Source organism: Tubulanus polymorphus, chromosome 2 (genome assembly GCF_964204645.1).
Source record: "Tubulanus polymorphus chromosome 2, tnTubPoly1.2, whole genome shotgun sequence".
Taxonomy (NCBI): Eukaryota; Metazoa; Nemertea; class Palaeonemertea; order Tubulaniformes; family Tubulanidae; genus Tubulanus; species Tubulanus polymorphus.
The window spans coordinates 15,354,854-15,372,869 of record NC_134026.1 but is presented as its reverse complement, the minus strand read 5'-3'; the positions used below and the strand labels follow the sequence as shown (position 1 = coordinate 15,372,869).

Here is an 18,016-nt window from a genome sequence, read left to right as displayed (position 1 = left end):
TGATGATGACAGAGATGATGATATAGACGATTTGCTTGGTCATGCTGATGATCAGGATTATTATCCAGACGAATCTTCAAACAGTGATGAGCATGATAATGACTCGGACAATGACTCTGAGAAGCATGTTCATGAATATGATGCCAACAGAGAAGAAATTGCTGAAGACAACGGTGATATCGATCCTGATGATGTTACCGATCGTGTTAAAGCTAAGATGGCCCAAGGTACATCGTTTACAGATAACCAAATATTTTATTTTGCATTCAAGTTCCATTGTAACAGAAGATTTATCTCATACTTTCCTGCCATTCTCATTATTTTCCTTAAAGACTTTTAAGGTAATAATAAAACCCTTATAACACTAAGTGTCTCTATGCCAAAATATCTGCAACTGTATTAATGATCAATTATCCTCCTAATTCAATAGCTATCATTTACCAGGTTTTCATATCTCAATTTTCAAAATCTATTCCTTCATTTTTCACGATTTATCAAGAAAGAAATAATGTGTGTCATAAATTCACAAAACATGTAGTAGTCATTGACATTGAATGTGTTTCATTTTGTCATTAATCACACGAGGATTTCTTACATCACTAGGGGAGTCATTTTGTTATACATTATTTCAATTTTAGTTACCTTGCCTGTATATCGTCCAAAACGTGATGGAAGCAGAGACTATAGAAAGGTGGATTATTGTTTTTATTGTGGGAAATGCTTCACTTCCAAGATTGCTTACCATTACACTTCTGTGCACTGTCTGGAAGATGATGTAAAAAAAATTTTACTGATGCCTGTCAACTCAAAGGAACGAAAGAACGGTCTGTTATTGCTCCAGAATAAGGGGAATTTCGAGCATAACTCCAAGGTATGTATTTCTTGGTATCATGATTTCTTATATTTTAAACTGGGTTTTTGACTGTGCAACTAAGCATATATTCATACAAATCATTCATTAAAGCATTATCCATTCTTCAAACTCTACGTAGCTGAATTTTGAAGGAGGGCCTCGTTAAAATTTATATGAGCTTTTTCGTGAAAATGTGAACGCAAAAATATCTGTTGACTCTTCTATGATTGCCTTAGCCGCAGAGATCAGCAGGTGTTCACATGAACCCGCGGTATCTACTGTTTTACTTCTGGGTTTTATTTTAAGATTTAGAATTGTATTTCAAGATCGATTTCTGTGAAATCCTTAGTTGATTTGGTTTTTTGGGAGGAATAGTTTTATTTGCACTACAGAAAATATCATTGAAAATTATGCAAAGTGCTGGAAAATAGCTTTTTCTCAAATCGGACTGATGACATTGATATGCTAATTAGCCATGTGCTCAAACTGCAAATTCAATCAAATTCTATTCTTAAAAAATATCAAAACCAATTCAATTTCATTTTATTGAGCATATTTCTGAAAGCTCAATCTCATTCTGCATTCAAATCAATAAGACAAAGGGAAAAAGAATTATCTGAGGTATTTGTTCCTGCCAGCTCCAGTCGCTGTCTGTGCTATTTATGAAAACACGATTGTATTGTGTAAATTACAAGTATTGAATCTTAGCTGGGAGTGTGTTTAGACAAATATAACCCACAGAATGCATCATTTGCCATTTAATGAAAGCTGACAAGCTGGCCATAGTGCCCCTTGGGGCTCTTGTTTATGGGTATAATATTATATGCCCAAACTTGGGTGTCCAGTATTAGTTTTCAGAAGTTCATAGCTCAACTCCCTGTCAGTTGTGTATTAAGTTTTACCTTATTTTCTGGATATGATTTATGTATATCCCACAACTTGGGGTATCAGGTTTCAGTTGCCTGATTTTAGCTGCTATTTTGCTGAAATTAATCTATCCTGCAGGCTGGGATGTCCTGGTTCCATTGTCTTAGTAAGTTTTCTGGTTACCATTTATTCTAGAGCAAATCTGGATATACCTAGCAATTATACACACGCTGAAACTGGACTCCCAATTTTGTGAATGATCTGTGCTTTTCCGAAACATTTTTTTACATATTTCATTTTCATAGTTCTTGTTATTTTTAATGGGACTTTCTTTATATCGATTATACCTAACTCTGCCACTGAATCTGTGCTCACAAACCTTTTGTCAATAGTACTACATGTATTCTAAATTTTCATAGTTTGCATGGTTTATCTAATCCTCTAGTTTCATGCACTGTCTTGCTTGTGTTTAAGGTCATTAAGGAAGGTCGAGGAGAACTGGTACTGGCGAGGCGGTTGATTCCATCATCAGCATTGGAGAAACGTCCTTGGGACTTTGTGCCATGCGAATTCTGTTACGGATTATATTACAAGGAAAGCTTATGGGTTCATATCAAATCGTCATGCCCTTTCAAACCATGCAATGAACAGCCGGAAATCAATTATTTGAGGAATGGCAGATGTTTATTGCTACCCTGTATTTCTGTTGATGAAGAAGATGATATAAAATTAGAAACCCTCCTAATTGGTCTGCGTGAAACAAAATCAAATCCTGGTCTTGTAGACATTTGCAAAAAGGAAAGCTTGATCCGAGATTTCGCTAAGTTACAGCTAGGTAGATTAGGAACAAAGGAAGAACAGAGACGGAAAGATCAAGATAATGTGCGTACAAAAATACGGTCACTAGTTCGCTTTGTTCAACAGTTTAATTCAGTCTGTGGCAGAACACAACATGACCTTAACAGCATTTTAAAACCTTGCAATTTCTGGAATGTTGTTAAGGCAGTGAAAGCTTTAGGGTGTATTTCACCACAGTTGGGCCTTTCTTAGGGTCATTACATCAAGCAATGTGTTTGCTTAAAACAGAGTAATGGCATCATTGCAAACGAGCGTGAGATCGAAGAAGAAGCTTCTAGATTCAAGATTTTATATGAAGCCCATTGGAATAACCGACTCTCTTGTATATTGAGCAGACGTCAAAAGTTGTTGAAAATAAACGGTGTAGACAAAATACCACTAACGTCTGACCTTATTAAGCTAAAGGTTTGGTCAGAAAAGGAGATTTCTGCACTGACGCGTAAAGATCAACTCAATTCTGCTGAGTGGCGCTCATTAGCTGAGCATTTAATGGTTCGAATTTTAATCTCTAATAAGAGAAGAGTTGCAGAAATTGAGGAAATTAAGACATCTGATTTCGCGAAAGTCATGGCGGTTCAAGACTGTGAAGAAATCGTTGAATCCCTCGACATTACCGAAAAAGCTAAAAGGTAAGATATTTTAAATGAGGTTTTTTGAGAAACTGTTTTAGAATAGCCTCACTTGCCATTCTGAAAAACGTTTCAAGGGAAAATGACTTGTAACTATTTTAAAAAAGCATAATGAACAAGGTGTATGTACCATAACTTGATCCTCATAACTTATATCTTATTGGACTTAGTGTAAATTTGATTCTTTTATGGAGCCAATTAAGAAATGGCAGGTGTTACATTGATAATGTAATTTTTGTTTATTTAAAGGATGACGGTGCTGGAGGTACGGGGTAAGAGTACCCGGGGGTTAAGGAAAGTTTTTGTTCTTTTAACCCCGTTCCTTGTTGAAGCAATGGAGTTTTTGGTTACACAGTCTACATCTGTTTCCAAGAACCCATATTTATTTGCAAGGTAAGGTTATGGTTACAAGTTATTACCTAACTACGTGTACACTAGACTCCATCTTATTCAGTCGCAAATTTCTGGAACTGAAAAAATCTTTTTGAGAACCATCATTTTGAGTTTCCCGCTATAGATCTATAGTTGGATGAAAAATGTCTTTTGAAACCTGATGCAGTTTCACATGTTCAGTTCGAGCCAACCGTTAAAAAAGGATTTGCCAAGCATTGAACCCACATTCGGGCAGTGTTTGACATCAAAACAGTATTTTTGTGTTTTTAGGTGCCCTAGCATTATTGTATCTTTATTTGCCTTAGTAAGGCCACTTTCCTTACAAGAAAAGATACATACGTGCAGATGATATCGCACATTCAAAGAAGACTTCTTATCGGATATTGCTCTAGTGTATAGGCTACACGGAAACAAGATGCTACCTATAATAGATGTTACGAATGTAAACTGATTCTTGTGCTCTGTGCTTTTCTAGGCAATCAAAGAATGCTCTGACACCCCTAGATGGTTGCCAGGCAATGCGAAATGTTACATCACTTTGCCCTGGTCTAGAAAAACCTGAGTATATAAGAACCAAGAAAATGAGAAAGTATCTGGCTACAACTTCGCAGGTATATATGAGCAGTGTGCTTCAGGCCATTTGCTATGAATTTATGTTAACGTAATTGAGTATCAAACTATAGGCCTAATCTCGGTAACAATAGAAATGTATAAGGGAATAGGCCCTCTGCTCCTAATTCGCAAAAAAATATAAAAAAATAATGTCCTTGGCACCATGTGGGTTGGGAGATAAAAGGTATTAGGATTTTGTTTTAGTATTTTGTATTTGGTTTGCTAACAGATAATGGATATGGCTCCTACAGAACTGAAATTAGTGTGTGATCATATGGGTCACTCTTTGAATATCCATATGGATCATTATCGACTATCAAGTTCTGTCCTTGAGAAAACGAAAGTGGCTCGTCTGCTCATTGCCATGGACAATGGAGTGATGCAAAATTATCAAGGCAAGGGACTGGATGAAATACAGCTACAAGGTAGGCCAGTGCCCAGTTGAAGATGTGTTGCCTGTATGATCTCTTGTTTCGCTAATATCGTGGATGTATCTTGAGTTAGATGAGATAAAGATTTTATAATTTAAGATTTCATTAGACAAAGAGGGACTAGTTTTTGATAGAATTGAGCACTGATTTTTCATTCATTCTTTTTCAGATTGTCCTGTTCTTATCAATTTCGATGATGAATGGTCAGGTATGTGCAACTGAAATAACTGAATTTGTAGTTGAACAAGCTGTAGTATCTAGCAAACCTCTGATTTATTGATCGTTGAAAACTGACATTGGCAACTATACTTTCTTAGGAGGACATTTCCTTGTTAACATGTAACACTGGAACTGCCTTGAGTTCATCAGATAATATTGACATTTCTTCCCTGTTCCAATCAAGTGTTGATTGAAGAAGAGACAGATTCCCCATTGATGAGTAGGTGTCCTGATTATAGTAAATAGGGCTCTGATACAGGGCTTCCTCTTTGACAACACATGGATTCTGAAATTTACATGGATTTACGCCAAATCCATGAAAACTCTAATGAATTGATTATCCTTGAATGTTCCATTGGCTTATTACTTCTAACACCTCATGGGTTAGTCAGTAATCACTGCTTCATTCTTTTAGGTGCTCCTATTAAAAAGCATTTGCCACAGAAAAAACGAAATGAACAGCCATCAGACATTGGATCGGGTAAATACATATATCTCCAGTTCAAGGAATTCTATTTACTTGTGTCAGCTCAATTGCAATTAGAAACTGCAAATACATGAACACCCTTTAATGATTTAATTTCCCTTGAATTTTCCATTCGCTTATTACTTCTAGCGCCTCATGGGTTAGTCAGTAAATACCGCTTTGTTCTTTTAGGTGCTCCTATTGAAAAACATCTGCCACAGAAAAAAACGAAATGAACAGCCATCAGAAGTTGGATTAGGTAAATATGTATATCTCCAGCTGAAGGAATTCTATTTATTTGTGTCAGCTCAATTTCAAACTCCAGATGGAGAAACAGTTTAGATTCGCATAAGTCATAATGACACTCAGGCCTAACAATTACTTGATTGTAATGATTGTTACTCGATTGTACATGACATGTTCTATGATTTTGGTAAGTTTCACTATATTGGTTTTTGTATATGGTCACTAGGGGTCATTAAATAGCAGAATAAATCAGTATTTCCATATTATGTTGGTACCTGGGCATATTTTATAACGACAATCAAATGCCGAATTGTGCCAATGACAAGTTCTATAATTGTAGAATTGTAGTATAATTATTAGAAAAATTAGTGTTTTAGGTGATTATGCCACGTAGCAATATATTCATCAGTGAAATTATGATAATTTATGAGATTAATCATCAGAATTCTATGGTGTGCCTTTCAATTAGTTCACCTTGTCATGTTTGTCATGTTTATAGACATCCAACTCAAAATTTCATTCTCTCTTTATAGTAACAAAAACAAAACGAAAGGGATGGTCAGAAGATGAGAAGGCAATCTTCAAAGATCTGATTCATCCCTTCATTGAAGAGGGGAAGAAAGTGCCACATGGAACGATTCTAGAGTTAGTGAGAAGACTTGCTAGAACGGAAGCTAGTATCCGAACGAGGATTAGCAACATTAAATCTGGAAAAACAATGTGATGACTTGATATGAGACGAGTAAAATGCCACAATAAATGAATTGAATGCTAAAATGTTTATTTAAAACATATTTTAGCATTCGATTCATTTATTGTGGGATTTTACTCATATTTTATTCATAGATTTTACTTATCCGTTTCATCACGGATATTGTGATCTTCAATTGCGTGACTTATTTAAACCTTTCAAAACACTGAAACTACGGCCAAAAAATGATACCTTGTTTCTCATTTCCTGGCCAGGTCAGATAAATAAAAATCGTAGAAATAAAATGCTGCCGGCCTAGAGTTAAAACCTTCTCTTTATGGTGAAAATACCAGCCGGGCGGGTCAATATAAGTAGTATATCGTAACGATTTTACTTGTTTAAAATCAGATCCCGAATATCGCGAGGTCTGGACTCGAACCTACTACAACACTCCTAGTCTAGTATCTAGTCGTTGTTCTGGAACTCGTACATCAACTAGTCAGACTAGTCCACTCCATTGTGGTCGAAATGATTGTGTATTTCTGTGTGCAAACTCTTGTTTCTTAAAAAACCATTGTTTTTGAAGTTGTAATTTAAAAATCAGAAATAGTAGATATAAGTTCATTTGTATTTTGTTCATGCTGATGATAATGATTCTTGTCTTGGATTTAGAGAATGCATTTTCATTTATTTTTAGATTTTTAATTCATAGCACATAATTAGTATTTTCACGTGATTGAATCATAACTTCCCATTCTTATGGCGTTACTTTGATATTTACTAAAGCTTATTCTATAGAACGCTTAGTAGCCACTGGAGAAAAAGCCACGGTAGGAATGATCCAAGGTCTGGGAGCTAAACTAGTCTCTTGCTTATTGTTTCCATTCTGGTTATTTAGAAAAATAGTTGTATAATTGACGTACCCTCAAAAATTGGGAAAAACAGGAACAGAAATTTCAGTAGAAATTTCAAAAAAGTTTTTCCAGTTGAAACGACCCTTTCGATAATTCATTTTTGCAGCAAATTTAAGATTTCACCATTCAAGAAAATACAAGTCCAATACAAAAGCCAGTTTCACTGTTCTGACTGAGTTAAAATTTGACTGATAGTTAACTCATTAGGATGGACCAATTTAAACTCTGAATCGAACAGAACTCTAAATGAAAAATGCTTTAAAACATGCTTGAATTTTTTAAAATTTGAGCTGCTTACTCTAACTCACAACAGGACATGTATTTTGAAATCTAGCTTTTGAATTATTCGATTTATGTTGGAAATATTCTTTCCTGATTAGGCTTAACAAAAATGATACCTTGTTTCTTCGCAGCGGCTGGGTTATTTTTTATAAAATATAATGGAGAAACTTTAGCCTTACATATTCATTGTGGCATCATTTTGTAATTGCAAGATACCCCTCTAGTACACGTTACTATCGGCGTTAATGAAATAAGATGTAGCCGAACAATGTATTCTTTTTGAACAATGCATTTTCACATTTTCACTTGTCCTATTGTTCTTAGTTTATATGAAATTCATTGTTCTTTTATAAATAAACAATTGTCATCAATCTATAATTTAGTTTATTTTAATTACGGAGATCTTGGTGGTTGCAAATTCCAGTTACATCAGGGAACATTCTTCTGCAGTACAGCGATAAGCTAGCATTATATGGGGGAGATATGGGATATACATCTACATGTATCATAGTGGGATCTATTATGATAATTCCTGGAGACAGCAAAGATGAGCCGCGTCTTAAAGCTACAAAAGCTGATGTCCCATGCATGTGATTGCACTTGGGAAGTGCGATTGGACTCCTAGAGGAAGAATTGTGTCAACATATTATTAACGTAGATCATAGAGGAAAGAAGAACATATTACACTGGTAGCACCCCATAAATATGAGAAGAAATGAATAGGTAGCATGGCACTGCCTGGTTCTAGATGAGGCCTAGACCTAACCAGATTACAAAGATTTAATCACCTAGACCATGGAAGAGATGGAGTGAAACTTGGACATATATCATATATGACTTATATTATGTACACTGTGAGACAGTAGAACCACGTGACATCAGCATAAATAGTTATAATTCTCAACGACTAAGATGAAATATCCTACGCATTTTATTTATGGTTGATCAAAATTGTTGGACCAATGCGTAGCTTACATAAAGTTTCTTTTTATACGTGGATAAGTCTACAGGGTATATCGCTTCAAGTAGAGATACTTGAGTATTTAGACGCAAATCTCCTCCTAAATATGAATTTGTGTAATATGATTATATTTTTTCTAAAAAGTAAAATTTTCAATGATGTTTATGATTGACTCGCATAGTTTACATGTACGTGAAGAAATATACTACAAAAAAGCAAATAAGATGGAACTGTGCGAAAAACAAAGCTGATGGGTGTCGTGGTGCAATCATAACAGATCTAGAGATGGAAAATCCGATGGAAACAGTGGACCATAACCATATCGCCGATACCACTGCCGTAGCAGTCACCAAAACAAGATTGGCGATGAAGAAAATTGCATCAGATGCGACCGCAACTAATCCGGTCCAAATATATAGCAGGGTTATGGCAGAAGTTGATGATGATGGTGTCAGGGCTCGAATGGCAAGGGAAGAAGTTTGCAAAAGGTCAATTCGTCGTGAAAAAAGGAAGAATCTACCTAAAGAGCCACAAAGTCTCGAGGAACTAGTCATCGAAGGAAAATGGGCTTCTAACTCCCTTGACAATGGACAAGAAGAACGATTTTTACTATACGACAACAGAACCACAGGGCGGCGAATAGTAATATTTGCAACAGAAAATGGTATTGGGAAATTGGGAGAAGCAAGAGCATGGTTCATGGACGGAACCTTTTCGATGGCACCACCATTATTTGAACAGGTTTACGTCATCCGGGTGCCACTCGGAGAAACTGCAATTACAGCCGCGTATTGTCTACTTGAAAGGAAAGATGAATCCACATACCAGATGTTACAGGTAGTTTATCTATCTTAATCTAAATTAAACAATTTACAGAGAAAATTTCAAATTCTTTCAATTCATTTACTACAAGCTAATACCTCGGATTTAAAGATTTTGGCGCTAAATAGAATACATTATCTCGGAGTAAATATAAGAATATGATAATCTGAATGTTCCTGGGTCGCTTTCGTACTTATAACATTAAGTTTGTAAAATTGTTTTCTATTTTGATTTTGTAGGTTATAATAAGAGAGTGCGAAAAATGGGAGCTGTTTCCAGATCCTGAGTTCGTCATGGCAGACTTTGAAAAGGCAGTTCAAAATGTTTGAACACTGCATTCGATGGGCTAGTTGAAATAAAGGGGTGGTTTTTTCATCTGACGCAGTCAACATAGAGGAAGATACAACAGTTGGGGCTTACACAATTGTACAAAGAAGATGAGAATTTTCAGCTGCTTGTTGGAATGCTGGATGGTCTAGCATTTCTCCCGGTTGATGTTGTTCCTGCGGGACTCGCTTACTTACTAGACACTATTCCTGATGGAGCTGTCGAGCTGTTAGTGGACTATTTCAATGCCACATACGTTACAGGCAGTTATAAGAGAGTTCGAGGAACCTGATGGATTAGTACGACTGAGGCGGGTGCCGCCTCTGTATCAACCAGCAGTGTGGAACGTGGATCAGGCAACAATCAATGATGATGCACGTACAAACAATATTTGCGAATCGTGGAACTGTAAGTTTTTTAATATCGTTGGGCATCATCATCCCTCAATTTGGCGAACTGTTGCCAGCTTTCAACAGGACAATGCGTCGGTTTCAGCTGCAATTGCACAGGACAATATCGGACAACGCCCAACCGAACGAGTACGCCGCAAATATGTCGACCTTCAGCACCCGTTTGAAAAATCTGTGTGAAGATTATAATACTGGACAAAAAACCATCAGGGAATTTCTTCGTGGGATCGGGCAAAATATGTGGCTTTTAAGGTAAACTTATTATAATATTAGATATATATAATATCAAAGTATCAGTCATTCTGCGTCATTATTGAAAATAACTTAGTATAACTTTGTATGATCATTATTATCATTTATATATCTACTTTTTTATCTTTGTAAAAGAATCATCTGTGCTGCAGTTTATGTGACTCTCTTTTTCTGTAAATTTTATGTTCGCAACTCTTGAAAGTGATAAATGAAATAAAATATTTCTAGATAAAAAAAGTATGTATTGTTAAGTGATTCTTGTTGATTAAAGTTGTCTTTGCTTCTATCTATATCGCTTAAGCATAATCACTAATTTTCTTGCAATGAAAGGTGAACAGAAATCAGCAGCAGCACACCGAGACAATCAATAATTAGTGTATATAACTTATTATTAAAATGGATCAAATGCCCAGGGGTATATTGAATTCAACACATAATCAAGTATCCTAAAATACTTGAACAACCAAATAACATATCTTGTTTATCATGTATCTACATTCCTAAAATACTTGAGTGTGGTATTTTGTCCGGAATAATGTGGGATATTGGTTTATGGTATTTTGTATCTGGGAATACGGCATGTGGGATTTTGGACAGTGGGATTATGTCCTGGATTCGATCGGATCCTATCACAGAACACGAATGGTTGTTTTTGATTTTGTCTTTAAAAATAAAAAACCATCCTGCTTCCAATCTAGTCACAGTTGTATAGTTTTTAAGCGCACTTTTGAGATGATTAACAGCTCGTTCGGTAACGGTATCCATACTAATATATTATTAAATGAATCCTTTAAGATAATGCGATATGTATATATAAATACTCCTTGAAATCCGCTGTTAACAATGAGAATGGAATCCGAGAGCTGTGACCGGTTGACGCAATGAAGAGAGTATGGTGATGGGTGAAATTATCACTTATATATACATATATATATATGTGTATAGTTTATCATATTAATATTCTAATGCAACTACTAGGCTGTCACAATTAGGGGTATTTCTCCAGTTATTGTATTACAAAAATATCAGTTCAAATTAGTGGCATTGATTCATTAACTCTATGGTAACCATTGAACTGAAAAATTAGTATGTCCAGCGTAGTAATGTAATTATGAGCTATAAAAATACACCCACTATCTGTAATTATTCGTAAATATCATATAGGGTATTTGTATGCCGGGTACCTATAGTAATTAGTATGTCCAGTATATGCAATTGGTTTTATTTTATCCAATATGAAGTTAGAACTCTTTATATATTGAGGGTTGATCTTCGCTCACACTTCTGACCATGAGCAGAAATAATGTGTGCATGAGCAACTTGCAAAAACGTTGATTTCTGCTCACATGTGTAATTGACATGCATGAACAAAAATATCTGCTCATACTTCTAACCAAGAGCAGGAATAATGTGTGAATGAGCAGTTTGCTAAAACACAAAAGAGTGCTAAACAACTCTATGAGCAACCTACAGATTTAGGGCTATTATATACCTGAAAGAAGCTTCGAGCCTACAGCGCTTGCAGTAGCCACCACAAAATCAAATAAGTTCCACCCTCTCTGAATTAGCACCCATCCAAAAGAGAGGCTGCGAACGGGCCAGCGTTCATGACAACACAACCACCCAAATTTTCCAGCGATTAAGCCGACTTGGTCAAAAAGCCGAGGGCAGTTTTTTAGCCTAAAATACATGGATTTCATAAAGATTCGCCCAATAATCCGAGGCCCTTCATCAGGAGATTTTAATTCACTCAATTTGTCAATTAGTTTGTCTTGTGGCAGTATATTCCACCTTGAATTTTTGCAGATTACGCCGCCCTTTTTCTGGAGGGCCTTCATCGTCACTTTCAATCGGTTTATTAATTTCTGACCAATCATCGTCGGAATACAACGAATTCATTTCGCCTTGATGTAAGCCGCGGACAGTGTCTTCCATCGTTATCGCAGCGGGTTCTGAGCGGCAATGCAAGAGGTCATCACACTGACATTGCGCAACTAACTTAGCACGTTTATATCAAACAATAATACGATTATTTTTCAAAAAATGACATTTATTCATTACGTAACATAATTTTTCCCTCCTGTATTTTGACTTAAAAAAAAGAAAATTTTCAGAAAAACGAACTCCCGTAAATTGAGGTTCATTCCCGTAGCAATTATGGAAAATACGTACAGGTTGGCACCTCTGGAATACATGTAATAAGAAAATGTAGTCCCTCTACATTTCAACATTGCATTAACATCATGATTTTGCAATTGCGAAGTTGCAATAAGGGGGAGAAATGTTTTAAAAGAATCGTTGAAAACGTGAATATCGGATATTTGTGATGGAATTACACCTAAGTTGTACCAGGAATAATTCGAAGTAAAAACGTGTTAACTTCGAATCAGTTTCCGAATACAATGGAGGTATACAGCAGAAGTATAAGTTCTCTGCCTAGTAATGACGCCAGAGTGTTGCTGACAAAATTAGGGTACTTGAGTAAAGTGATAAGTGCATGTGTTCTACCAACCCACACTGGGGAGATGAATCTTAACTTTTACTAAACTCGGCCGAGTAGATCAGTTAATTCTATTAGAACTTAACTTTTAATAAGCTCGGTTGAGTCGATTGGTAAATTCAATCAATCACTCGGCCGAGTAAACTACTCTCTGATATAATGCTCGGCCGAGCAAATGCATGAGTAACTTGTCAATTGGGACCGTATTTTATAGCTCGATATTTTTGCATTCAGATTTCGTAAAATACCTCCTGTAAATATTAGCAAGGCCTTTTTAAAAAAATTCAGATCCCTAAGAATTGGAGAATAGATTATGCTTTAATAAATGATTTGCAAGAATATATGCTCAGTCACAGAGTCAAACAGCCTTAGCTCTGGAAATCATGTCATTTAAATTTGCTCCATTTTTATAGCAATAGGCTCAGTCATTGGCTGGTCTAAAAATGAGTTCACCTGATGACGAGTAATCATCTTTAATTATCATATCATCATATCATATCATTATCTACCATCAAAGAAGGCCATAGGCCTATGTACAGACAGCCTCATGAGTTTAGATACCTAATGTCCTTTGTGATATAAGTACTTAAAGTACCTCTCTTAAACTGTTCTTTATGAGGGTGCCGCTATACAAAATAAGTCCTACCTAACCTCTCAGATTTATGTAAAAGTTTCTATGAAAATAGTTTTCTCTTGGTGCTGTTGAAAAAACTAGTGCTCTCTATCCATTTCAATGAGCTTTCAAGGTTCCCTGTACTGTGGTGTGGATGGCAAAGTTATGGCTGTAGATTCACACTCCTCGGCTGAGGAACTGCTCGTTGTCTCACTTTGTGTTAATGTCTATTCATCATCTGACGTAATGTCTGGTTGATACCTGACATTTCTCAATATTTACTTAAGAATAATTAGAGTGTTAACGTTGCCCAGATTACGATATACGATCTCTGTATACTGCCGGTTCGATGTCGTCATTTGTTAACTAACGACGAAACCCATCAAAAATCATGAAACATTTTTTATTTGTTCTTTTTTATACATTAAAGAAAATAAAAATAAAAACCTTCCACCCTTGTTTTATCTGTCCCACTGTGAGAGACAATGGACCTGATTCTTTTGGCCTTACCAGAAGATAGCACTTATCACAAACTAAATCATACTGATCACTACAAGTATATTTGTTTCTATATTCGACCAATGCCACTGATAATTCAAGGAATATAGGCCTAGAATGCTGTAGACCACATGTATAAACATATGAGCTTCTCACGCATCAGAATTGCCATCGATGAGCAGCAAGTTATAGCTCAGATGATATATAGTAGAGATCAAAGACGCATTTTTATTTCACATCCCTTCTTTTTTAAAGAGCAAAACCCATCAAAATAGAATATTGTGTAAATTCATTTTCAAATGTGATGTATTCACAAATATCAAATATGGAACTGGTTTGAATTTTAGTTCAGCCATTACTGAGAAATACCACAATTTTTTTGAATAAATAAACTCTTGCCATTGTAAGTGTTGCTAACGTTGTATATGCCATGATCATCGTATATAAATGAGTAGCACTGTAGGTCAGTGAATACGGTAAACAAATAATATTTATTTTATCAATTATACATAGGCTACGCGTACTAGCGCGCACATGTGCTTGTGTTGATTCTCATAGTTACCATCACCCGCGGGTTGAATATGAACTATACGCACGCAGTGAAGGATAAATAGATAACTATTCCGCTAACTATTACGGCTAATTCGCGCTCCTTTTTTCAATAAGTCACATCTCAGGTCGCTATATGTATACTAAAGTTTCTTCTGGTTGAGAAATCACGGAAACTACAATTTTGATGGGCATTTGCCCAACATATGTTCAAGTGTGAATGGAAGATTTCATATCAACCTAAAATATTTTTCATCTCAACCAGGGACAAAAATTTGTGACAGTTATGCCGATACATGCTAGAAAATCATAACATCCTTGAATTGATATGACAATATATATACCTGATCAATCAAACAGTTTGCAACTACTGAATCTTCTATTTCCAACATGTCTAGCACTGTGGGGTACTTGTCTGTCTGTGCAGCCTGAAATAAGGTTAAAATGATAGAATTTAGCCCAGTTAGGATGGAAACAACCAAAATTATAGCTCAGGCTTTAGTCCTTTAATCTTAAGTTAGAGTAAAACGGATGACAAAGATTAATTTCATTTGATTCTTAACTTTAAAGTGAGGATCCAAAAACTGTGCCAGTGACGTGATACATGATGGACTGATATTCTGAACTCAAATCTTAAGTGCTTACACGCATGAGAAGTGCTGGTTTTATGTCCTTGCCAGGCCTCATATTATAACCAGATATACATTGTTAATTTCATCAAATAAATTGCCCATGGGCAAAGTGCGATTTACCTTGAAAGCTAGAGGTTGTTTGGAGTAAGGGCATTGCTTAAAAAATCTTTACAATTCGTGACTTCAAAGTTCTAGAAGTTTATATTGTATTTTATCTTTCTTAAAGAATTATTTTGTAGTCAAATAAGACCAAAGATATCCATTTTTTACGGTCCACGTCCAAAATTTTGTAGGGTACAGGTAGGCGCGGCAGGGAAACTATTTTATATTTTCAAATAAGGCCATCCCAAAATAATTGTCTGTTTGCCGCAACACCGACTCAACTTTTCAGGATGAGTCGGTAAGTAGGTAGAATTTTTTTTTGCAAAATTTTTGGGCAAAAAAACCAAATTTTTCACCTTAGGGCTTTTTTACATGGAAACAATATCGCAAAAATCATCTACGTTGTGCACGGGAAATTTGTCTAATAGCGTAGATTTCAAGAATTATTCGAAAATTATAACTTCGTCCAGAGCGTCATCTCTGTGTTAAAAATGAAACAGTACATTGAATAAGTGCGCGCTTTTACGTTACAAGCTTTAATATAGTTACTATTAGAATGAATGGCAGCTTATTGGAACACTGCCAGTTTCCTGGAAAACTTAAACTACGCCACATGTCAAGGCATGTTTTCACACGATGCACACTTGAATTCAAACATACGTAGCTCATAGTCAGCAGTGGGTCGGTCAGACGTTTTTATCAAAAATAAAATTTATTTCAATGAATCACAGAAAAAAGTTTTCACTCGGTACCTTTGAAGTCGGGTTGGTCGGGTTACGGCAAACAGACCATTATTTGGGGATGGCCTAAAATTCATATGATGTCATATATCAGAGGGTGGCTGAATATTGGGTCTATATATTTACCTCTAGCAATGTTGGCCAGGGAAGCTAAAATACCGGTACAGAGGAAATCGGCTATTAGATCGTTTTAAATCCTGGAATTTATCACTACAATATTCAGACACCAACAGACCTTATAGTTTGCTGCTTAGTATTTTCAGGTCACAAGAAATTACAATTTATTACAAATTCTATCGAACAGAAAACACAGCACTCATCTTCTGCTACGATTATTCAGCCTATTTTCATGTCAAACGTGCATGCGTTACAGCATCACCCTTAGTAGTGTAGTGTACGAGCTTGTGTGTGTGTGTGTGGTGTAGCACTCCGCGTGCATGTGGAGGCCTCGTGTAAGTGAATATTCGCTTACACCTCAATGTCAATCAAAACAATCACCGGGTATTAAAATGAAACAATACCCATGAAAGATGAGTGAAATAATTACATCCTCACCAGCATTGAGCATTTGAAATCGGCACATATACGGCACCTAGTCCAATGAAACGTACGCCATTATATGGCTTTCCCATAATTATTTTAGTAGCGCCGGAATTCCCCGTATATCCCAAAAACAGCCAATCCCATTCGCTCGTAGAGACGACGCGCCCCAATCGAGGTCATTGCAATTTTAAACGCGAGAGCTAAGAATTTTCCCGCCAAAAACAGTTTTTCCTAGAGTTATAACACAGTTAACCATGTCATCGACAGAGGTTCGTTTTATCTTCAGTCGCATCGATTATACGTCGTTCAACCCGAGAACCAATGAAAACTAGGGTCCAGGGATTGGGAAGTGGTTTCAAATGCTCAACAATCTAACAATTTCAATATTCAATGCCCCATGGTGACCATATACAAAAACCAATGACCTTGAAACTCACCAAAATCATAGAACATGTCAGCAGCTACGATTTTGTAATTGATTGTGATAACAAAATATGCCTCGTTACTAATTTAATAAGGAAATGTTAAGTTATTCTACTATTCAACGCCCCCTAGTGACCATACGCAAAAGCCAATGACCTTGAAACTCACTACAGTCATAGAACATGTCATGAACTACAACTTTGCAATTGATCATGGTAACAAAATATGCTTTGGTACCAATCTAATAAGGAAATACTAAGTTATTCTACTATTCAACATCCCCTGGTGACCATCTAGAATAGCTAATATCCTTAAAACTCACTACAATTATAGATAATGTCATGGGCTACAACTTTGCAATTGATTGTGGTAACACAATATGCTTAGGTTTCGATGTAATGTGGAAAACTTTCTCCCACCTATGAATCAGTACTGATGACACCAAAATGGCCGCCAATTGTGTCATAATTGGCTGATCAAAAATACCTGTCTCAGGTATAAGAGCCCTTTTCAAAGAATACCCATCACAAATTGCAATGAGCAATGGCAAACCAGTAGGAAGCTACAGAACTTGGAGTTCGAGCCAAAATTGACAATTTTGGGCACCAAAAAGGTCATAGGACGGCCATCTTGAGTCCGATCAACCCAATTTTTCTTAAGCTGATGGGCCCTTGGGGAATCAAATACATACGAAACATCAAGGTAATTGATTAAAGCGTCTTCAAAATTTCCCTCAAATAGTTCAAAAGTGTGAAAAAAGTGCTGATTTTGGCGAACAACAATGGATGCCAGTCGGCCATCTTGATTCTGACAGGGCCAGTTTTTGGGCTGAAGATGTGTCTAGGGTAGATACATGTGTAACCCAAATATCAAGACATTACATTGAAGCGTCATTAAAACTTCCCGAAATAACTGGATTCCATCGCCGGACAGACGACGGGCGAAAAGTGAACGCAATAGCCCGCTGGGACTTAAGTCCCATGTGGGCTGAAAATGCTCACATAAAAAAACGTTCCGCGATTTTACATGAATTGGCTTAATGCCAACCTCACACTGCTGATAAAGGTAAACCAAAAATGTTAGGCATACGATACGATACAATAAGTAGCGGCATACCTCAACGAGTATAAATTACTTCTTTAAGAAAGGTCAATCACCACAGCCCTAACGGTGCACAAAGGGA

At 36.3% G+C, this 18,016-nt stretch overlaps 1 protein-coding gene across 4 annotated transcripts in view; it reads right to left on the bottom strand.

Annotated features, from left to right (window-relative positions):
• LOC141900770 (structural maintenance of chromosomes protein 6-like) overlaps positions 1-18,016 on the bottom strand; it is a 255,440-nt gene that overhangs the window by 101,426 nt on the left and 135,998 nt on the right. For all 4 annotated transcript variants that reach the window (XM_074787796.1, XM_074787797.1, XM_074787798.1 and 1 more), the window contains exon 16: positions 14,738-14,821. In XM_074787796.1, the coding sequence (XP_074643897.1) occupies positions 14,738-14,821 (84 nt within the window). The remainder of the gene's footprint in view (positions 1-14,737; positions 14,822-18,016) is intronic.